The 23,261-nt window shown below is 47.8% G+C and overlaps 7 protein-coding genes across 7 annotated transcripts; 4 read left to right on the plus strand and 3 right to left on the minus strand.

Annotated features, from left to right (window-relative positions):
* Window positions 1-1,419: 1,419 nt before the first annotated feature.
* F5B22DRAFT_654400 (uncharacterized protein) lies at window positions 1,420-3,578 on the plus strand (the record flags this gene model as incomplete). The annotated part of the gene is made up of 1 exon (XM_047979797.1): window positions 1,420-3,578. One exon carries the CDS (start codon window positions 1,420-1,422, stop codon window positions 3,397-3,399), a length of 1,980 nt encoding a protein of 659 aa, XP_047832186.1. The 3' UTR covers window positions 3,400-3,578.
* An 868-nt stretch (window positions 3,579-4,446) lies between these two features.
* On the plus strand, window positions 4,447-5,722 carry F5B22DRAFT_601606 (uncharacterized protein). The gene is made up of 2 exons (XM_047974624.1): window positions 4,447-4,851; window positions 4,906-5,722. The coding sequence occupies exons 1-2, from the start codon at window positions 4,597-4,599 to the stop codon at window positions 5,446-5,448; spliced, it is 798 nt and encodes a 265-aa protein (XP_047832187.1). The 5' UTR covers window positions 4,447-4,596; the 3' UTR covers window positions 5,449-5,722.
* A 542-nt stretch (window positions 5,723-6,264) lies between these two features.
* On the plus strand, window positions 6,265-6,678 carry F5B22DRAFT_645333 (uncharacterized protein; the record flags this gene model as incomplete). Its single annotated transcript, XM_047978565.1, has 1 exon — window positions 6,265-6,678. One exon carries the CDS (start codon window positions 6,265-6,267, stop codon window positions 6,676-6,678), a length of 414 nt encoding a protein of 137 aa, XP_047832188.1.
* A 119-nt stretch (window positions 6,679-6,797) lies between these two features.
* F5B22DRAFT_91168 (uncharacterized protein) lies at window positions 6,798-7,886 on the minus strand. The gene is made up of 4 exons (XM_047980685.1): window positions 7,737-7,886; window positions 7,158-7,654; window positions 6,943-7,047; window positions 6,798-6,881 (listed from the first exon to the last, which is right to left on the minus strand). Exons 1-3 carry the CDS (start codon window positions 7,756-7,758, stop codon window positions 6,979-6,981), a joined length of 588 nt encoding a protein of 195 aa, XP_047832189.1. The 5' UTR covers window positions 7,759-7,886; the 3' UTR covers window positions 6,798-6,881; window positions 6,943-6,978.
* Window positions 7,887-9,043: 1,157 nt separating this feature from the next.
* F5B22DRAFT_645335 (uncharacterized protein) lies at window positions 9,044-12,682 on the minus strand (the record flags this gene model as incomplete). The annotated part of the gene is made up of 6 exons (XM_047978566.1): window positions 9,044-11,162; window positions 11,245-11,555; window positions 11,621-11,791; window positions 11,921-11,931; window positions 12,084-12,324; window positions 12,425-12,682. 6 exons carry the CDS (start codon window positions 12,680-12,682, stop codon window positions 9,044-9,046), a joined length of 3,111 nt encoding a protein of 1,036 aa, XP_047832190.1.
* Window positions 12,683-14,972: 2,290 nt separating this feature from the next.
* Window positions 14,973-16,038, minus strand: F5B22DRAFT_645336 (uncharacterized protein; the record flags this gene model as incomplete). The annotated part of the gene is made up of 3 exons (XM_047978567.1): window positions 14,973-15,256; window positions 15,328-15,857; window positions 15,992-16,038. 3 exons carry the CDS (start codon window positions 16,036-16,038, stop codon window positions 14,973-14,975), a joined length of 861 nt encoding a protein of 286 aa, XP_047832191.1.
* A 5,155-nt stretch (window positions 16,039-21,193) lies between these two features.
* Window positions 21,194-22,721, plus strand: F5B22DRAFT_645337 (uncharacterized protein; the record flags this gene model as incomplete). The annotated part of the gene is made up of 3 exons (XM_047978568.1): window positions 21,194-21,659; window positions 21,735-21,874; window positions 21,924-22,721. 3 exons carry the CDS (start codon window positions 21,194-21,196, stop codon window positions 22,719-22,721), a joined length of 1,404 nt encoding a protein of 467 aa, XP_047832192.1.
* Window positions 22,722-23,261: the final 540 nt, after the last annotated feature.

The following is a 23,261-nucleotide window of genomic DNA, read 5'->3' on the forward strand; positions in this document are numbered from 1 at the left end:
TGAAGCCACTATTGCACGCGCTATACGTGTCTGGTCTGTAGGCCTCGGTGGCCGATAATGGCCAATAGCAACAGTCCCAGAGACTCTGGGACTCGTTATACGCGGGCCGTTCAAGCCTTACTAATATCATATTATTATGTTAGGTGTATGTATGGCCTGCGTGTGACTAGAGGCCATCAGACTGTAGAAGCGTCAGAGATATTAACAACTATGAAAGATCCTTCAATCGCGTCGGCCACGAAAGGGAATCAGTTCTAAACTTATTCCCAGACCTCTGCATATAACTAGTATACTTAATATTACTATTATGCCGTAATATTTGTTCAATGCCGTTATGCCTAGTGGAGTGCTGATAATTACAAAGAGTTCAGCTATAGCTCTTCCCAGTAATCCTCGAGAACACCACCAATGTACCAAGCCTGCTTGCTTCGTAATAGTACGGTTGAAGTTGACATTGAGACAATCATGGCAGCTAAACATTCTTAAGATCTCCAGCCTTATACATCCCAATTCCAGCTCAGTGATCGCCTGTAATACATTAACCTCGAATTCATCATGTTATGAAATCTCGCTCTTTAGGTATGTATAAGCCCGATCTTCAATAGCATATCATACTTATTTCATTTTCGTTTCAGCTGTAGGTCTTGGGTCACTGTGTCTATGACCTTACTATCACGTAATTCGTTAGTGTATGGCAGGTTCTTGGTGTGATTCATATATCTTCTATTTTCTATATCGGTATATTAAATCACTTCTAAAGGTTAGTTTGAGGTAATGGCTTCAATAACTCCTAGACTATTGCGTTGTTAAAATGTCATTCATAGGCCGGTCATATCGTTAATACCTTTTAAGCTCACATTTCCATATATTTCAGTTTGGTGCCTGTTAGAAGTTCAAGTTTTGCGAGCAACTACTACGTGTAACATATGCATTGTTCAATTTCTGGTAACAATTGCAGTCCTTTATTGAGCTCATTGCGATAGAATAATGTTATCTGATCTAGTAATAATATTTTGAATTGTTATAAGATTTTTTTTGGTAAGATTTATTCCAACGATTAACAGCGGCCTTGTTATGTCGGCTGCCAAAAGGACGACTTCGACAGTGAGACTTGGGTTTCCAGTGTGTAATTGAAAACAAGAAACATTGTTGTTGTTGTTTTACACCACCCTTGACCTTGCTAGACATGAAAGAAGTAGCCTGAAAACTCGACTAGGATCAATTGTTTGAAACAAGGCCTTGTTTTGCGAATAAAGGGGCAATTGCATATATTATAATCTTTCTTTTCTCTCAGCTAATCACTCAATTCCGTTCGCAATACACAACTTCATAACTAATTTATTCAACTCAGCACTCGAACAACTGAGTCCATACACTTAAATCGAAATAACATTCTTGTTTAAGACGATAACTATAACAATGGCTCGGAACCCTGGAAATTCTACAACTCCTCCCCGCGCTGGCGTAGGGCCCCGCCGGATCGACTCGGCTGTTAGTTCGGAGTCTGGTGGTTTGAGCACAGGAGACACCCTTATCTGGAACGATATAGATTTCTCAGGGGTCATTCCTAGCGCCTTTGCTTCACTTGCCATAGGTACAAGCCCTTCAGCCGGTAGAAGCATGACAAACCTCCAGTCTATGCCAACAGAGGTGCTTATTGAAATAGCCAAAGCAATGAGTCCAGCCGATCGAGTTTCTGCCGCATTTGCCTACCCGGATCTATTCATCAACTCTAACAGATATCACGTGTTCTACGATGATGCCATTGCCCAACTAGCGATTCCTACCTACATATTATCGGGCCCTGAACATAACCGCCAGCCTCTACTCCTAGAAGCAATCAGCCATGGTTACAGCGTTGAGCAGATCGGTTTTCTTCTCGATCTTTACGAAGAGGTATGTGTAGCCAGTAACGTTGACCGTCATACTTTCTTGAACTCTTCTTTTCCGGATAACAGACCAGAAGGTTACCAGCCGCCCAGTCCACCCCCTAATCCCGAGAATCCCGAGTCTAATACGCCCGTACCCGTTATGGTGAGAAATTTGTTTTCGCCACTTCATGTTGCCATAGCTAGCCAGCGTCTTGACATCGTCCGATACTTAATGCAGCGAGGAGCAGATCTTGAACACATTGTTACACGCCCGACCCTCGTCGCACTTACCCCCTTGCAGTATGCTCTTAATCATCTATCGCCAACGCAAGCGTTTTTCGCCGCGCTCTCCCAAAGTCAGCGGGACATACTGATGGAAATAGCTTCTGAGATATTGAATCATTCTCCTAATCTCTCAGCCTACACAACTAGTTTAGTAGAGCTAAGTCGAGAGATGTTCCTGGCTATGAGAGCAGGGGCAGAGTCTATAGTACTGACTCTTTTGGAGAGAGCAGCGCCACCGATAGATCTACCACTTGATGCTACACAGAGACTTCAAACCGTGAGAAACCGCGCGCTACAATGCCTAGCAAGAAGCCAGCGTCCAATGCCCCGAGCGCTTCTTCACGTTCTGAACGAGGGTGCCGTTTGGGATCATCGCCATGGAAGCGCGACCGGCGCCGCAATAGAAGCAAATAACGTACAACACGCTGTGATCAGCCTACGGTGGGAAATTGTAAACAACAGCAGCACCTTGGCCCATAGCATTCAGAGAATTTGCCGTGCCACTTCAGGTGCTAACATAGCTATCGTGCAAGCGTTAGTCCAGGTGTTAGTCGAGTATAACCAAGAAGAGGCACAGCTTAGGGTGTTACTGAGCGCAATGAACAACGTAGCGAGGAATGAGGTGCTTGCGGACGGTCAGTCGATGAGAGACATGGTGCTGAGAACCATACCCCTAAATGATACAGCCCTGCGGTTTGCTATTTGCTTCAGAGATAGGTCAACTACGGCACACATGGTTCGCATGTTCGTTGAGCGCGGCCGGTCGATTGATGATAGACTTCCCAGAGATAGCCTCCTTGCTCCACCAGCTTGTCCTGGTCATTGGTTCGAAACACCGCTGACGTACGCCCTCGCGCTGAACAACTACTGCGCAGCATCTCAGCTCCTCTCTTTTGGTGCAAGCCCAAGCAGGGTGCCAGCCAACATCCGGCACAGGGTAAGAACTGTCCGCCATAGAATCAACTCTGGAATGATTTCTCACATCGAGGATTTCTTGTTTCAAATCATGGACACGCTAATAGACGGGTCGCGACCTACGATAGAGGAAGCTCGCGAGGCTCTAGGGTACGTTTTTGCGAAAATGCTCGACGACCCAGAGCACCCTTTACCGCATTATAACCGTACCCTACTCTATCCAGAGCGAGAGGCTGATCACCCCTACAATGACTCGGATAGTGAAGACTATCCTCATAGAGCGCGCTGTATATCTAGCGTCAGGTTCGGGACCGCCCCTTGGCGATAAATATGGGATTTTGAGTCAAAGTTTGCGCGCTTTCTGCAGTAAGGGCGAGTAGTTGCTTTCGAGTTGGTCGTAGAGTCGCTCGAAAGGTATGCCGCTACGGATATACCGCTCTTCCAGACACAACTATATCTTAGTAGTGACTGACTGTTAAGCAAACTAGATTATTTCATATAAAGCACATTCGTAATAAAACAATGCCCAATACCTTCCTCACAACGTTTTAATGAATGTCGTACCAAGTTACGGTGGTATACAGCAGCCACTCAAAATTGAATCTTAGAGGTTAAAGAAATGTAACGAGTAAGATGAGATAAGATACTTATAGGCATTTCACTTTCAGTCTTAGCTTAGCAGAGTTTTTAAAGGATAGGCGGTCTTGAAGCCAAGTTCGATCTAATAAATTTGATATCATATACCCGTCCTTGCTTTCTCGGGCTCACAGTGCATAAATGCCCATAGCATCCATATTGTGAAGTATGACAAGACTCTTTATCAACATAGACAGAGCAGATGTTGTTTAAGTTGTGACAATTATCGAAAGATGGTAGAAGGTCAGGGGTAAGAAAACTCAGCCTCATTCTAGCTATCTATATACGCTCTGTTTCTTTGTCTTCCCCCCCTGTCCTCTAATCATTAGAATATGACCTTGCCCTCAGGTTGTCATAAATAATATATCTAGTTTCAGCCTGTCCAGTCATTTTCTACAAGGAAGGCCTATTCCAATGATTACTCCTAATTGGCACATGCCAAGCGCCAACCAAGGGCAATGTAATTTATTGAGGGTATAAAGGGGGATAGATGGTAGCCTCTTCTGACAATCCTACCGCTACGACGTACAAGTCGGTGAACGAATGCCATGAATTAAGCATAAAAGAGATTTTGTGTAGTAAATAAGACATAGTAAAAGCCACTGTCACGCTGAAGGATCAAGCTTTGATTTGAATGAAAGGCTGTCGCAGCTTTGGGGGCCTAATCCGACGTCTTGGCATCATGGCGAGGAGATCGCTTCGCGAATATAAATTAGGTGTGATTTTGGGCACGATGCAGGGAAAAGGAGTTAAATAAGAGTAATACAGTATGTTAGAGAGATAATAAAGATGAGCGAGCTGCTCGTACTCGTGCCTTTGGGGCGCGCTTTCTGTCGATGATTGATCCTCACCTTCTCCTCATTGACAGGCTTCGCTCTAATCCACTGCTATGAAGATGCGTCCTCGAGCACTCATTCTTTTGGCGCCACTTACTCTGGCTGGGAAAGTGTCCCGGAAACAGCACGCCATCTCGACAAACCAGGGGCTATTCGGCAACGTATTGGCTACCTGTCCGTCAGGCTACGAAGTTTGTGAAGATGGGTGTATGCTCTCTGGAGACAACTGCTGCAACGATGGCACAGGAGAGTCGTGCGATCGGGGTTACTATTGCATACCAGATTATTGCTGCCCTAATGGCGAAGTTGTAAGTTATATCTCACTTACTGATACCTTTATCTAACGAACATCTTGTCTCTAGTGCGACTGGGGTCCCGCCGAAGACACATGCGACTTCATAGAACTCCCCTGTGGCGACAACTGTGTGCCATGCGGCAACTTTTGCATGCCTATTACTGGTACCTGTTGTAGCAGTGAGGGGACATACTGTCCTGACTTCGGAACTTGCACAAGTGGTGATACCTGCTGCTACCTCGGCGATGATTGCGAAGACAGCGATGTCGATTCCACTGCCACGCCCACCTCTAAAGGCCTGGCTACCTCATCAGTAACTCCAAGTGGTAGTAACGACGGTGATGGTGAAGCCGATCATGGAGACGACCAGACCTCATATTCGTTCATGCCCACCCCTACAGGCTTCAGTTTTCCTACGTTGCCAACAAGCAATGGTAATGGCACCTCTAAGACTACACAACCTTCTGTCACTGTCACTCGCACCGCGACAGTCACGACCACTGCCACTCCCTCTTCCAATACACTCAGCGTTGGACAAGCTGGCGGTTACCGCAGGGCGAATGGGCTAGCTTTCACCGGCTTCGTAGTGGTCGTTGCACTCTTCGTTTAACAGCACCTTTAGCATATAAACACGAGGTGGTTACAAATGTATAACCCTGGGTCATTAGGTATGATCGTATAGTTTGTGGGGAAGACAGCCCGTTTGTCATATCGGTAAAACAAAGTTGGAATAAGCAATGGCGTTGGAAGGAGGCTTAAGTAAGTTCTTGTTGTAATTATACCTTCGAATTGAAATATACACCATGCTCTCACGCATCGCTACGCTTAGTTGAGCATATCCGTCAAATACTATGTTAGTATATTTTCATAGACCCAGGTGTCGTTGCAACGATTCAGAGCTTAACCCTACCATTAAGGCGGCGCTTGGCCCACGAGGGTTCAGATCTCCCACAGCCTTCTGACATCGAACTGTGTCTCTGTCCGAATCAGCTCAGATATTTAAATAAGGCACAGAAATGGGCCCCTGGGTTTGAGAGTTGTGGGAGAGGAGCATTCGTCCAGTTGGACATGCCCCATAGAGCTGTGACGTCACTACATCATCACCCGACTTAGAGCTAGGTGTACCTACATCATTACTCAACGCGAACCAAACAATTGATATCATAAACTGATTCACAATAATAATTCGAACTTCAAAGAGTTTCCTTAACAGTAAAGCTGGATTATCATACGAAGAGGAAATAGAGTCGATAGAAAGAAAGCTTGATCACGAAACTCGCCTCCTCGCACCTAATCTACCACCACCACCTAGGTACCTCACCGAATAGTATTTGGCGAATATTACAACTTCATCATTCATCACTTCCCAACGTCCCTCCCGCCACTCCTACGTACCTACACGTATAATAGAAACAAACAAACAAAAATGTCTGGCCTCCGCACCTCAGTCTTCCAAACGGCGCGCATGCTACCAAGCTGCACAAGCCGATTGCTGCATCAGACGGCGGTGTGCAGGATGCCGTATAAGGACGATATGGACCGGGAGTCGCTGAAGCCCAAGGCGCACGAGTACACGCAGAGCGGGACGGACGACGAGGCGGCGTCGAAGCACGGCGACGCCGCCTTCAACCCGAACAAGACATCGCCCGACAACGCGCGGGACACAGCGGCCCAGGGCGCGGCGCAGCAGAACAAGCAGAACCCGCTCGAGTCGAGCCCGGCCGACAAAGAATTCGCCAAAGGCGGGAGCGCCCCGGCCGTGGAGGACCAGGCGAAGAGCGCACAGACGAAGAGGAGCGGTACTGGGAATGCGCCCAAGGCGGGCAAGGTTAATCACTGAGTTTGAGGTGCTGTGGTGATGGGGTATGGGGAAGGTTAGTGCTAGAAAAGCCAGGAGGTTATGTATATATATGACATATGTCTCAACACGAGTTGTCATTACTCTATTTAGTTTCAGACTTGCTGGCTCGGAGTCTAAACAGCAGGGCGATGATCGATCAATGACACGAAATTTAATGCGAGCAGTCTATGACATAATCATGTCTTTTGCATTATTCATATCCTGGGTATCACCAAACACGCAATGGGAAGCGCATCTACGTACGTAAAATCTATAGATCGGTTGAAGCACGGCAGTTTCTCAGCCATACAGTCCGTCAACATCTTCGTCCTCCTCTTCATCTTTCGGTATCTCCACCGTCTTCTTTTTCTAAAAAATAGGGGGTCAGGGTTAGTATCTACTCTGTCATTGCTCGGGTTTCCCCTACAACTCTTTCGATGGGGAAGGAATAATGTCAGAGAAAGTCATATCATTCATACCGTGAGATCATGCCGGCACGCAGGACAAGTCCCTTTGCTCAATAACCAGGGACCAACACACTCGAGGTCGAATATGTGCGTGCTGTGGCAGGGTAGCTCGACGACGAGAGGGTGCGGATCGTCGACGAACTTCTCGGCGCAAATCATACAGGCGCCCTCGGGATCTGACTGCAGCTTCTTGCGCGACACGCGGTCCAGCGAGTCGAGGTATGTCTGGTCGACGCCCTGGATGCGGTCCGCTCCGTTGCGAATGTCCTCCTCCAACATGTTGCCGAGCCTCAGCAGGAATTCCCGGTTCGCTTCGGTCGGAGCGTCGGCGGCGAGAGTGGACATCTGGTCTTGTACGAGCTGGAAGAGAGCGACGGAGTCGGCGGGCGTGGCGCCGATGCGCGAGTGTGCTGGGTCGGAGCTCATGTGGTGTAGATGCGCGCTGAAAGAGGACATGTCGGGACGTCTGCGGTTTTTCCGCTGTTCCGAGGCCTTGATGTTGTGCTCGACTAGATACCACCGCGGATGCACATGTGAGCTCGGGGATCTAGCCGTTTGCTTCGCGCCTCAGATGTGAAGAGAGATTCATACCTTCGTAAGGGTTGGTCGCCATGGTGAAAACCTTTCTAATCCACTTCTCAGTTGACAGCTTATTATAAACTGAGTTTACTTTTGACTTTGCTGCTGCTGTCAGTCTACATGAAGTATTGATGGGTTGCAGGCTACACTCAGAATACGTAGTCTACCGGTGAGGTACCCAAGTCCCGAGGCACTGCCCCGCCTCGTAAGCAGCTTGCCCCGCGATTTTAGCATCAATGGGGGCGTAAGAGGCTATTGCATATGCATGTAACGAGGTAATGTGTGTATCACCAGGAGAGCATGGCAAAGCAGCCTTCGAGGTGTCCAGGTTTGAAGAACACCATTTCACCAATGAATCACCAATGAATTATAGAACAACGGTTTTTTAGGAGTAAACACAGATAAATTCAACTACTCATTCTATGCCATACTTGAAAATAAAATCCAACTCTAAGAGCCAGCCTTAGAAGAAATCCGCTACATATCCTGACTGGTCTACGCTTACCACCACGGTATACCTACTGAGGTAGCCAAGCAGAGCGACGTTCGAGGACCAAGGACAGGTGACTCTAAGCAGCTCGGCGTCCCTGTTCCATGAAACTGGATGGATGAGCGGTCTCTCCAAACTTCTCGGTCTCTATCCACTCTTGCTTGCAATGGATAGTGTTGCAACGAGGGCAGCTGTCTTGAATACTCGGACGGCAGCCGTCAGCTTTGTAGGTGCTACAGTAAGTACAAGATGAGGCAGCCATTTTTTTGCTTTAGCTTGATTGTATGATAAGCAGTTATGAATTGATGGTCGTAGCAGAGTGCTAAGGTACTTACTGATTAATTTTGTGATGTTGTGGTATTGATGTGGTGATGTTTGCTGTCTAGGGTTTGGGTTGAATGGAGAGTTATCGAGCAGCTCAAGCTCATACTTATATGTACGGATACCGGCCATGTGTTTGTTCTTCTCGGTCTTGGTGACTCGCCGGGAACAATCACGATGGCCTACATACCCCCTTTGTCTACCTAGGTAGACAATACCTTACTTCTCACTGACGAAAGAGACGCTTGCTGGTGACCCAGGAAAGTGAAAGTAGTAATAAACCGACCCTAAAATCCACAAAGCTCCTGTTAGTACACTCTTTATCTGAAGCAAAGAATACAATTGTTTTCGATGAATTACTCCGTGTCTGAAGCAGCTATTGACTGTACGAGTCAATAGACCTTAGAATCACATGCCACTACTAATAAATTACTTCGAACAAGCGGTTGTAAATATGAACACACCACAAGGGTACAACCGCAACAGTCAACGAATCACAAACCATAACCTATAGTCCCCAACCTTTCATCCATTTCGACAAGTTCTCCGGCTTAATAGGCGACAGGTTTCTCGCTGTCTTACTTCCCCACAACAAGTTTTGCTTCTCGATGGTAACGTCGTTTTTACCACTACCCTGGAACAAATGTTTATAGAAGTCAACAAGCTTCACACTGGGGTTGCGAGCTAAATTATGAGCACCCGCGTCCCGACTCTGTTCCAACTTCTTGACCCATTCATCTGGAGGCACCGTGTTAGGAACGACCTCCTTCACAGCCGAGAGAAGTTCATCCCACGATGTCGCCTTCGGATTCATGACGTTGTATACAACAGCAGCCCCGGAACCGCGCCGCGCGACGTCGTCTGCGAGCTCGCTGACGATCTGCCCCAGAACATCGACCGGTATCCAGTCGATGGCCGCCACACCGATAGACTCAGGGGCAACACCAAGGAACTTGGAACTAAGGATCATGGACGGTGCCCATTCCAAGATATTCCAAACCCCCGTCCCTTGAAGCGGCCCAGCGATTTGGCCGACTCGGAGGATCGCGCCCTTGCCACCGCTGGAAAAGACGTACTTCTCGAGTAATTTCTCGCAGACGAACTTAGATCGTCCGTAGCCCTGTTGCGCGAGCGAGCCCGCTTCCTCGATATCCAGGACAGATTCCTTGACAACGTTGTGTGGTCCCGAAACAGGTATCGCTGCTGCGATGCTAGATATGAAAAGCACGGCCGGATCTCTGACACTGTCTTGCGCTAGCTTGAGAAGGTTTACAAGGCCCTCAACCTGTGGTTCGAATGATTGGAGGGGCATAAGGAAGTGGACGGGATACGCGTTGTGAATAATTGTGGTGGCCTCTGTCGTTAGATTAGCATAGTCTTCTTCCGGCAGTCCTAATTTCGTCGCCGCTAGATCGGTCTGTAGGAACGCTACTCGGTCTAGCTGTAACTCCGGAAGCCCCTTGGCCTTCAAAGATGATATCTGGTCAGCCTGAGCGTTTGAGCTGCGGCTAAGACAGTACACCTTCTTGACGTCGTCTCTTGCTAGGAATGCTGCTAGTATGTAGGACCCCAGCGATCCTCGTGATCCAGTGAGAACAATTGTTTGGCCCTTTCGTCGTTTATTCAAGATCTTTGGGATTTTTGCCTCGTACTTGGCCAGTAACTCCCGCACATCGTCCGCGTTAGCCCCCTTCCTCACTTTAGATCCATTGGGGGTTTCTGATAAGACGTTCGAGATTTTTTGTGCCAACTTGGATATTGTTGTGGAATTGAATAGCAAGGCGTTGTCAATCCTTCCCATGACCTGCTCCGAGATGCCGTGTCTGCGAAGACCTGCTTTGATGCGGGCCGCGAGAACAAATATCAGAAGAGAGTCCATCCCTTTTGCAAAAATATCGTCATCAACTTCAATATCCTGTTTGTCTAAGGTGTCGGAATAAAGATCTCTTAGAAATGGGAGTAAATCGTTGACGCTTAAGGACTTGAGTGGCGGTAACCCATTGGTCAACAGCCCCTCTTCTGCCTTTGCATATAGCTCTTCGATCTCTTTATCGTAGTCAGCTATGCTGAGTCTTCGTTGAATGGTCCCTTTGCTTGCTCTCGAGAATGGTTTGCTTGGTGAAGTGAAAATGACCAGCTCTTTCGGAATTTGCCCGAACCTCGGTGCAGCCTTATTCGCTTCGTCAATCGTCGGCCACAGCTCATCTAGAAGTTTGCTTCGCTCTTCTTCGCTTTCCACCGCAGCTTCAGGTTTTAGTTCGATCAGAAGGCATAGTCGAAAACGATGAGATCCAGTGACCAAGGCACCCATAACTTTTGGGTGACTACAAATAGCGTTTTCTGTTTCGGTCGGGTCCATTTTGAGCCCGTTTGACATGACAACCCAATTGTCTGTTCTTCCGTGAAATTTCCACCAGCCATCGGAGCCTTCAATGGGCGCGAACAGATCAGCCGTGCGAAACTCCTGGCGATCTGGGCATGTGTAAAAGTAGGCTTGAGTCCGGTTGATGAGTTCAGTACGAGTGATCACTAGCTCGTATAATCCTGGGATGACTTCTTCCATGCGCTGTCCCAAATCTATAAATTTCATACCATCCCAGTGCGTATTGTCACCAGTGGACTCGAGACTATGATTGGGTTAGCCCATGCATCGATTGATCAAGGCAACAAGAAGAGGGTGATAGTGGATGGAACAAGTGCGCGACATACTAAGGGCCAGCTCCCTCAGTACATCCATACAAGGGAAACAGATGCGGAATTATGTTGGCAAGTTTTCCACCGAGGATCGGATTGAGCGGCCCGCCAGAATAAGCAACGTGCTTTAGTCTTGAAATTACTTCCAATTCACTGGGATTGTTCAGCATGGCTTCTAGTACCGATGGCGGTGTTAACGCGCTAGTAGATGAAGATATTTCCAGCATTTTAGCAAAGTTTTCTGGTGAGAGGCGCGTGCCAACGGCAGGAAGGATAATCGTAGAGTCAGTGAGGAATGAACGAAGTATCATTCCTATTCCACCAAACTTAATAAACTTGATTAGCTTTTGGAGAAGCAGTGATAATTTGGTAGTGGCCATCAGTTTCTTACGTGGTACAACGGGAATGGTAGGAATACATTGTTTCCTTGTAATGTTTCGAACAATAAGTGCGGCCTTTCGGGAGGATTAGGTAGCGTACTAAAGTCGAAAGGAATGATCACGCTACACATTGCTGCATGATTCCAGTAAATCGGCTTTGGGTGTCCTGATGTGCCAGAAGTCTTAATCGGTATTAGTACATCTGATGAGCAATGTTGCTCGGGTATACAGAATAGAAGCCTCCGTATAGACGATCGCGGCTCTACAAACCAATACTCGAGATTATGCGAAATGGATCAAAAATAACTTACATGGAGACCCACTAGAGGCGATAACAGCATTAGCAATTAGTTGTCGACTCAAGCTGGTACCGCCAAGTAAGACAAACAGCATCTTGAAACAGAGACGCCACTGTCTCTGGCGCCAACAGGGCACATCGAAGTATGCGTGTAGACATAGGCCGGGTTCACTTACTGCAGGGCTTGTCTTTTAGTACATTAAACGTAAACGCAAATGGGAATTCATCGACCGTCTCCTGGTTCAGCATCTCCAAGTAGGACGGCGTGGATATTGATGTCGTCGTCTCGCCTAGTGACCCCAACAAGGGCTGGATGAGTGTGGAGATCTCAGGCGCATAGAGCAACTTTGCTGCACCCACGGTTGAGAAAAGCCGAACATTTGATGCGACAGTGTTGCTAGGAGATGGGTAGACAACCTAACCAAGGTCAATGGATATCCCTTCTTTCGGTGCCAGAGTCCAAGACTCATGGTCCAGCAGCTTTCCTGCGCTTCATAGGTGGAGGCAATGTACTCACGCACTTGCCCGCTTTCATAGCTCCCAGAATCCAAATCAGATATCGAATATCGTTTGGTCCCATGTAGAGAAATTTCTCGTCGTCCCTTGCCAGACTGCGACGGAGGAACCAGGCAGCTCGATTGGAGGCATTATGCACGTCTTGGACTGAGATGTGCTCGAGACGGCCATCGGGAGCAACTACAGATACGAACGGCCTCGTTCTGTCACGAAGCCTTCGAATGATATTCGGCAACAAGTCGTCGGTTGTCCAATACATCTTCCGTAAGCCATGGGAAACAACATTGAAGATGGCGCTGCTGTCAAATTGAGGGGCGCTGCTGTATTTCAGTGGCTGAGGTACATGTGCTATGTGACATTGTGGAGAGTACGGTACCTATTTGATTGAACAGCGGCTTATGGAAATACCGGGCGTGATATTGGATCAAGAAACATAGCTAAAAACAGACATCTGGACTGGAAATGGTCATTCAGAAGAACTATAGCAGTACTGCTATAGTACCCTTGGGTCTTTGCTCTGTGTGAACAGAAGCTAAGCTGGGTTGGGAAATAACATATAAGATTAGGCCAGAAATGGAAGTTAATATAACAAAGAAAAGAGTCAGGTCCTGGATTAGCCAGTGGATAGCCAGTCTGAATAACACACTATGGTACTCACTCTTCCTACCTACCCTGCAACAGCATTCCCTTATTTGGTAATCTATTTACAAGCCATTACCCTATATGCTTATAATAACCTCCAACACATGATAATATTAATGATAGCAGCTGGATTGTGCCAGTACCAAGCCTGTCTCTTAGATAGTAGGACATAGGAATGAATATATTCTCTGGCTAGGTATCATGGGTGCTCACAATGCATTTGGGGCCAACCCCGCAAATAGACTCTAGGCCAAGATGATGCGGGGAGGAACGCCTCATAGCACACCTGGGTTTTACGAAGGAAACATGCCGCCGTTGGATGCAATAGTGTCGTACTAGGTATGCATTTGCAGTTGGGGTTCACCACTCAGAGACTGCAGCTCCCAGCCAGTGCGTAGCCAAGGAGCCACGAACATGCCGCACCCCTTGAGTCTCCGAGTTGTCGGACCTATTCATGTAACCCTCCCCCAAACAGGACATAAAAGGGTGATAGAACGGGTAACTTACCGGAAGAAGCCCTTGTATGCTAGTGTCAGCGCAGCGAGACATTCCCGCTTTATTTCCCTTTCACTGTTATAACTATTATATGCAAGGTCATCGTACCTGCAGACGGTCATCATCATGTCATCCCTCAGTCGAGTATGCCGCCTCACATCTCCTCCAGCTTTCCGTACGGTCCGAACTTTCAATCAATCTCCCTACTTACATACAGTATGTACGTCGTACGTACGTACCCGAGGGATTCTACAACTTCTTCCGTCCCACCCCCGGCACCGAGCACACCTCTGCAATAAAATTGGAGATGGATAGGTAGCATTTGCCGCTTTCTCGGAGCTTAAGCGCGCGTTGGCTCGGAAGCTATCTAGGTATCGCTTAGTTGGTCGTTAGGCTGGGGCTAGATGCATTAGGTCAGCGACCGTTGGTACAGATGCATTCTGGTGCATTCGGCATCGTACAGTAAATTTCCCGAGTCTTCTCGCATCAAGGGCCCTTGACGATGTGCGTGCAATGATGTATTCAGCCGATCACCCTCACTCTGCCCTCACCAAACATCAAGAGAGCCTACATTCCCATGAGGGTGAGTTCGTTACAATGCACTTCCGAAGGCTTAAACCCCCTTGTATCCGAACGAACGAGGAGACCGGCACTCGCTTGCGAACACAGCATGCAACATGCGCAACTATCCAGGCGCAATATGTACCAACCCACTGCCTAGCAAGGTAGGTAATAGATCCATTGATTAGTCTATTCCGAAAAGCGGTTAGATAGGCATCACATGAGTAGCAATGCGGCTCCAGTTTTATTAGGTGTGTCTTCATTGTCACCCCCGATTGCTCTCCTGTGTCTACGTCGGTTCAGTTGATAGGCACAACGCTTTTGTTCCTGACATCCTAGAGCATCTCGAAGCTCCATCGTTAACTCCTGACAGCGTAGTAGAAAAAAGCGGTCAGTCGAACTGAATTCCTGAGATAGAGCCGGGGGTCTAGCATGTTGTTAGTTGTTAGCTGTATGGTCCTCACCATGAGCAGACATGAGGTTCCAATATGCACATGTCGCTAACTTACCAGCTTCGAAGCAGACGGGGCCCTCCAATAATGTATCCCCTCTTACTATCTACTAATAGTCGATTTCTTGAACCGCCTTGAAAGAATGTCATCATCATTTTCATCATGTTCATATTTCTAAATCTTTCCTAGCTGAAAATGCACACCGCCTTGAAGTAGTCGTGTGAAAACAAAGAGCGTCGGGCATGCGCAACGACGATGGTGTCCCGCAGCAGCTTTAACCTTCCGCGTCGCTTCTGCTAACTACTAAGGATGATCCAAGCCCTATCCTTAAAACCTATCAGGAATTTCATATTGATCTCCTGACGCCTTCAATAATCCAAAAGCCGCCATCCCAGTCACTCATCTTTTCGATGTTTTATCCGCTTCCTTCTGAAGAATCATCATGGGAAATACAAGAGGACGTTGGGTACCACCCCATTCCGGCTTGAGGGTAATAGAGTAGACGGTGCCCGACCCCGACGGTGCATATCTGAACCCCATGCGCCGATACATAGCTTCCACTCTAGTCTCCGCGTGGATAATCACTCTATCGCCGCCAGGAACCTGGGACAGGGCGTATTTGACCAAGGCCCTGCCGATCCCCCGGCGTCGATATTTCTCCTTCACTCCAAACCCACATAACTCTAGTAGAAGCAGGCGGCTGTTAGTTTATACATATATATGAAGGGAGAACATACGCAACGTCGATACTCACCCCACACTTTACCGGCATCGCGGTGATCCAGAAGACTGTTCACGTTGCAGCGTAGCTGGTGCATGAATTCTTTGTCCTTAGTTTCGGACTGCGCATATACCTTGACCGCTTCCAGATCAGAGGGGTCAGGGAAAGGGACCTCGCCCGTCGGCCCCGCTTTTGGCAAATTCTCTGTGGGAATCTTCTCAGCGAGCTGAATGAGGACAATGACGCCTACAATCTCCTGCTTGTCAAGAGCTGTGTATACGAAGGCCCCTCTGGCCAACATAGCCTCCAAATTGTTCTTCCAGTGGGTGATGTCAATACTCAGGAGCGCTTCCTTGAGAGATTCCTTGTTCGCGTACCCGCCAGCTGTCAGGATCGCGTTATTCGAGAGTGTGTCGAAATGGGCGTCTGCTATCACTTCTGCGATGGCGTCTATTTTCTCATCCGTGTTCGTCGGTTCCAGCTTCGTCAGATGCAGGATCTCGGACTTCGGGTCGTCAATACCCGCGGTCTTGAGCATATCCAGACCATTGAGATGAATTCGCCTGCATAAAACCCTGGGTGAGTTTTGGGAAAGATTATATCACCATATGCTCGTGGTGCGAAAGGGTAGCAGATGTGAGGAGATGATCGTCCAGAGCTAGCCAAGAGGAAATTGGAAAAGCCCAGGAATGCTTACTGATATGTGATATCGGTCTGGGGAGACGTTTTTCCGAATCCGAACATGGTGAACAGAATGTCCTTCATTGTATAATGTGTAACGTACAGGGTATTCTAGATGCTGAAGGTCGAACTTGTTGCTCCCAATAATCGAGAGAGAAAAAAGGATGGGGTTGATTTATAGACACTACGTGGGCAGAGCAAGAAACTCATTTTAAGGTATACGTTCAGTATGATATCAATCACACTGGCTCTTTTCGGATTTTAGGTTTAATATTCTTACCGCTGGTGATACCCAGAAATCTCCCTATTATGATCTTGTGAAGCCTGGATTTTTCTTTTCTTGGACTAGCATTGTTTAGTTAGAGCAGTGAATCGGTTGTTAGTTTGTGTAGTAGTCTGTGTCTGTAGTACTGTAACATCATGTGATTGATCGATATCAATTGAGGGATCAATAGCTTGCTATGTATATAGACACATAAGCAGGTTGACTCCCAACATGGTACGTACATATTACTGACTATTGAGTCTGAACTTTATATTTGAATGTCCTGCTCGTCCGGGGATTTCAATGCAGGAGATAACCTCAATGTTCAATCCGAACCTAACTATACATAACCTACAATAATAAATATCATGAAACATAAATATCAAAAGCTTTCCACACCCTGAAAAATTGCTTGTAAATAAGAATCACTCTATCTATCTCTCATTCACTGAATACATAATAACTGTAAACGCATCGTACAAACCTGTGACTTGTGTGTCGTAAGCTATTAGTCGAGATCGTGAAGAACACCACCTAATTTCTCCATGTCAATACACAAGATCATGCATTTTTGAGTGCATATTCATGCTGTGTACAGTTTCACCAACCAGTAAAATCTAACGGATTGTGAACTGGATACCGACTAACTCCATATCAGATGTAATTCCCCCCTGAGTAGAGACCATCCCTTACATCATGAACGGGTATCATGAACGGGTGGTGTGCTAATACCTATGAGGTAAAGAGCCTAGAAGATGCACGAACTGAGGAATGCGGTGTAAAGATTGTCGTATCTGGCACCTGATGGGCCATGTCCAAGCAGTTAGATGTAAGGGGAGATATTCCAATATCCTACATGATATTCAATGACAGTCGTTTTTCATGTCATCGGGCGGCATCAATATTCATCGGAGTAGCCATCTCCTAGTTATTCTCACGAAGGAAGGACATGCTCATGAGCGAAGTTGTCACATCCACCACCCTCGGCTAACACATCATGTTTGCTCTCATAACGTCACTTAAGATATGCAAGGATTTGTGGGAGGTGCAATTGTGTATTGTACTACTCTGAACCCATCTGTCCCACCAAGACTAGACAGACACCCAGCCTAAGCGCGCGCTACATAATGACCAATGACCACAGCGTTGAATGTCATCGTATGGAGCCTTACTCGTCAATAAACATGAGTCCTTGTGAGATTGCTTCGTAGATGTGTGAGCCATGACAGCTTCGGAGCTGGGGCGAGTCGGCGCTGACACCTACACAACGTCGAAAAGTTAGAACCTTGAACTGCGCTTGCATGGAAGATACAGCGCTCATCAGATGTTTTCGTTGACTATTGTTGCAACGCATGAGAATTGACGATGATGACGATGATGGTAAACATCATGAATAACTGGATTTTACCTCGGTACATCCGGACCGGGCCGCGCGCTATTACCTCATGAACAATTATTTAGAGAGAGAATTTCCCTATCGATGAATTCTCGTTGACAACCCATAGAAAGATATTGCGAAAAGCACTAATCTCATCTTTAACATGATTTTATAGCTGCTGAAACTTGAAGGGTATCGAATGTTGCACTATAGAGGTCTGTGGTAGTCAGAGGCTATAGCGTCTGCTTATATCATACTACCTAAGTATAGCTATTCGGGTTTAATCTTACCGGTACCTCACTTTTTAGTTACTCCAAGCTATCGCGCTGAGACAGTTAAGACTGTTTCTCAGCATACTTACACGATCCTGGAGGAGGTGTACTATGCCCCTTCCTTATGATGCATTAATGTCAAATGCTAATAAAGAATGGTACAAACTTTTATCAAGCTTGCATGTAGGCAGACAGCCTACAGGCAGGGGCCACAGGGCGAGGGTGAAAACGAAGCGATGTGTACCATTTAGTCGGGACTGCCGAGATGAGGCGTTCCAGGGGGATAACACTGGGACCTGTCGATCAACAGTAGCAGTACGACGCTGGTGGCCCGGATAGCGGCGCGCTACCCGGGGACCTCTGCCGAGAATCCCCAATCCATCTATTGCCTACCTAGATCAGCCACTTGACTATGAAGAGTCTGGAAGAGTCAGGCCATTGGCCAGTTCTAGCCGTTTTCGGCGTGGTTACAGATATAAGTATGCGATCAACTACTTAGGTACGTGGCCAAGAATAGGTCAGATTCATACTATGTACACGAGAAAGGGCCAATTCCGCGAAGACTCTACCTACTTACTCTCAGCACTGAGAGACGTGGCATCGGATCCTAAGTAGATGTTTGCAGCTTCTGTATTACCTAGATCTCACGGGGTATGGATTTCCATATCTGCACTACATACCTACCTACCGGTAGTCAGTATCTACAGTACTTACTTAGCTAGCTAGCCACATGGCAAACCTGCAAACAACCCTAACCTCAAAAGGGGGCCGCGTGTAAGTATACCTAGGTAGTAATTTGCAAGTCTCATGCCATACCTATGTTTAAAATTGCCCGAGTAGTATATTCTGTAGTAAAAGTAGAGCATACTTACGACCGGCATCGTTGTCATGATACTGGCAACGCCCCACGATATCAGGAGCTTCTTATTTCAGATATCTACTGCAAGATCATGGTACGCGTAAAGTAGGTACTTACTGTAGGGTACCGTAGGTACATTCAGGCATTGGTTCGTGACGTTTCATTGTGCCCCGTGCCCTGCTTCTCGAAAACTTCTATGGGGCTTCTGGATTCGGATTAGTACAGGTCTGTACAGTCTGTACTTATTTACTTACACTTCAGCATTGCCCCCTGAAGCTGAGATTGACAGTCCAGGGTAAAAATCGTGACTGCAGACTACCGCCGGGGCAAGCTTAAGGTGGGGGGAATGGCTGATGGGCATGGGTTCATCACGGCCAGCTGCTTAAGAGTGCGGATATGCGCTAAACTTACTGTAGTTCAAGGTAATGAATGATTGCATTGGCGCCAGGGGGCCAAGTGTTGGGCACTTCGTTTCCATTGGCATCAACGAGTACTTCGCTCAATTGTACACGTAAGACTGGATAGCAAAAGTAAGAGGGAAGGATGACATGTTGCACGGACCTACTCTAGTGAATGGACATGGAAATTCGATTGGGCATACTTACTACCTACAGTAAGTATGTACTGTATACTGCTCCGGGCTTGTGTCAAAGATCGATGTGACTGCTTCTCCGGAGAGCCGGTACACTAGGTAATAACGGATCAAACCTTCAGGCTCCTCTTTACGCCCGCCAGGGGCTGCTCCGTGCTTCATATGTGTTCTAGCTAATCTGGTATTGTATATAAATGTATAGAATAGTATTTGCCCCTTGAAGGTGCTTTATTGGAGAGATTCTGACAATGATACATTTATGCACATCTTACCAACAAGGTAAAATGCTCACTGTACACAGAGGTACATGAATCTTCCTGAGAAGAAGTCTGCATGTGAAGACTACTAGGTAGCATGTGCGGGAGTACATCAGCGTCCATGTTGCCGAGATAATGTCAATTGTCCCAGAGAAATCTGCTGATCCCTAATAGAAAAGAATTCTGTTGATACTCACAAACACACACACACACACACATCCATATATGTGTATCCTGATAGGTAATTCGTTGTTTGTAGACAATAGATAGACGCTTGAGCTAGGTAGTATGTGGTTATTTGTTAAGCTCTCGACATCAATAGCATAGTTGGATGCGCTTTCACATTTCCGTTTCTTGTTCTGGAGCCAATCATACAGCATTCACGATCTGACCCAAGAGCAAACCCTGATCCATCAGACACTTGCTGGTATTCCACCAGTTCACCTTAAACAGCTGGATGGCCGAATAACCGGGTGCTATTGAGTAGGCAAGAGGGATTTCGTCAAGTGTTTGCGATACCTACAGTAGAAGGGAATGGGAACATTGAATACTTGCACAGATCTACCTGAAACCCGCTTTTCCCAATCGCTGCCAAAGACGTCAATGCGCTGATTGGTAGGCCCTGCACACTAGCCATAGTCGATAGAAGTACCCCGGCCAGCGCATTCAGCTAGATGTACTCCCGTTGAGCTCAATCGAAACCTGTCTTTCCAGCTATTTACTATGTATATCTAGTAGTGCATAGAGGTATCCAGACCGATCGGACATGTACCTGCGTGCGACAGTGTACATACCTAAGTAGGTACCATTAATCCCATCTTACGCCATCCCATTTTGAGCGCCGCTCCCATTCACTAAATGGTGCCCGCGGCCCTGCAATTGAAGGTCTAAAACGGCGCCCCAAGGACGGCTGGAGCGCTGTAGCGGGCCACCTAGCGGAACACCTAGCGGGACACGCTGCTGCAACCTTAGCACATCCCTTCACCTGATTCGACCCTTCCTATTTGCAGGGTCATTTCGTCACCTCGAAATTATTGTCCATTATTATGATTTACTATTTCTGCGTCTCGTCTACATCTGCATCTACCTCTGCGACCTCGACGATCCTATCCTCTCCTCTTCCCCATACTTCACCAGCATTACACCCGGACTGCCAGCATAGCATGTCCATGGTGTAGCCTTTCTAATCCGCCCTTCGCTCCTGTTGGCGTTTTCTCCATTGGTCTGCCGCCCAGAGCAACTCCGCCGTGCTGGTCAGATTGGCGGCCTATCCCGTAGTTCTCAGGAGCATCTAGAGATCTATGCATGCACCCAACAACATTGGTTTGTGACCCCCTCGCCGTTCCCGCCTGGTTTGCTCTCATATAGGTACCCTCGTCTGTCCTTGTCCTTGGTTCCCTATCCCACGCGCACGCTCCAATCTTCATACCAATCCATGATCCGTGCCTCAGCACTTGTCCTCGATCTCACCCTCAGATCCTTCCATATTCCACACCAAGCTGTCATTGCTCTCGAGCCGTCATTGCTGACCGAACCACGCCTCCACAAGGTTGCCAGATTCGATCTATACCTTGCCTGTCCTCGAATAGCCCAGCATGTCGGGTTCGCCGCCCTCAGACGGTGTCATGGACATAAGTAATCTTATGGACAAGGAGAAAGCTGCTGTTGTTGCCGCTGCCGCTGCTGCGGCCGCCGTGGCATCCGCACACGCCGCCGCTCTTGAACAACAACCACAGCTTCTGACACAACAACACTTGCAGCCCACTGCATTTGATAGAGCAAACTCGCCCCATGGCTCCGAGACATCATACCACTCAGCGCATCGTGCATACGGCTCACCATCTGCAATGCAGGGACAGCTTCCACAAGGACAGCTCCCATTGCCAGACCCGAGCATGCCTTTTATGGTTGCAGGCATACCTGCTCCGCCTCCTGTCGACCATGGGCTACTACCACCTTATCACAAGCCTCCGAAGGCGCCTACCAAGCCGCCTGTGAAGGCCTACCCTTGCAGTACATGCCAGAAACGTTTTGCCCGGCGGAGTGATCTCTCTCGGCACGGTGGGTTCTCCTGGACAGTCTTACGGCTTTATGCCTAGCTTTGTCACCTCTTGACCATGCTAATAACTGATCCAGAACGAATTCACAGCGGCATTCGGCCACATGTATGCGATTTTGTAGGATGTGGTAAACAGTTCATTCAGAGATCTGCTTTGACAGTACATCAACGCGTCCATACGGGAGAAAAACCTCATATGTGTGAGCGCTGTGGCAAAGTAAGTTGTCGCATGACTATTTAAACGCAGAATATTAATATGTCTATAGCCCTTTAGCGATAGTAGCTCGTTGGCTCGCCATCGTCGTATTCATTCGGGTACAAGGCCCTACCAGTGTCTCTATGCGAACTGCCAGAAGACATTCACAAGAAAGACCACGCTGACTCGCCATCAACTCATACATACGGAAACTCTGGAAGAAGCCGCTCAGGCAACGGCTAAAAAGCTGACGGAGCAGGCCAGCAAGATCGCCGCTACTAGGTCTGTCCGCAGCGATGGAGGCGACGCCCCTCTAAATTCCAATCATGCATCGCCTTTGAATACCCCTTCACCTGGCCACAGACACATGTCCGCATCCCCCGGCGCTGATCCTGCCGCACCCAACGCGATGCGGGCTAGTGACTACTCGTATATGGGTAATGGAACGCTACCAGTTCACCTGCGGCCTGATATTCATACACCGCCTGCTACGTCCGTAGGAAGCTTTGTTCCCGGTATGCGGCCGACTTCTCATCCCACCAGTTTTCCCCCACCTCCCACTCTGGAACCGAACATCGAGTCCCATCAGTCCGTGACAGGTAGCACGGCTGGTAGCCCCCATATGGGTAGCGTCGGTTGGCAGTCTCCATCCCACGTGCAATCGCCGTCACACATGCCTTCACCAACATTCAGTAATGGTGGCGGAAATGGCTCCGTCTATCCTGACTTGGAGCCGTCTTTTGCGGGGAATGCATTGAGCCCAATATATTCCTACGGTAGCCAGATCCGTCGCGGCAATAGCACAGAGCCCCAATCATCGACATATGACGTTAAACCACGGCCGAGTGAGCTCTGGGCAGGCCAATAGGATTGCCTCCCTGATGACTTAGAGCTAATGAGTTACGGCTTATCTTAGGCTGGGCTTGCGTCTCACCCGATGGTAGCGGGTTCTCCGGTAATTACCTATCCTGTCGGATACCGGCCAAATCGCTCTTTCCTGGGTGATGGGTCTGGTCCGGTAGTCTACTCTCACCAGTAAACTTTCTGGTTTGCCTGGAAAGAGCTCGGAAGGCATGCAGTTACATAATGGGCTGGAGTTCTGATTTGATAGCGATCTGGTAGTGATTTTTTTTTTTTCTCGATGCGTTGTCTTCGATATAGACTGGGTAGACTGGGTATTCTGGACGACACTGCATTACCTTCATCAGGAAGCCGGGACTGGCATGGAGTTCAGGGATGCGAGCCAAAAGATCAGAGCGGTCTATCGTTGATTTGATTTGATTTCATTGATGTGCAATCAGCAGGCAAAAAACGACGAGGAGACCAAGGAATCAAGGGACATAAGGCATTGTGAATTTGATATTTCCGGTAGTGCCTTGAGTGTAGAAACATCTGGGCGTTCTTGAGG

This window comes from Xylaria bambusicola (genome assembly GCF_022495145.1).
Source record: "Xylaria bambusicola strain CBS 139988 unplaced genomic scaffold F5B22scaffold_14, whole genome shotgun sequence".
Taxonomy (NCBI): Eukaryota; Fungi; Ascomycota; class Sordariomycetes; order Xylariales; family Xylariaceae; genus Xylaria; species Xylaria bambusicola.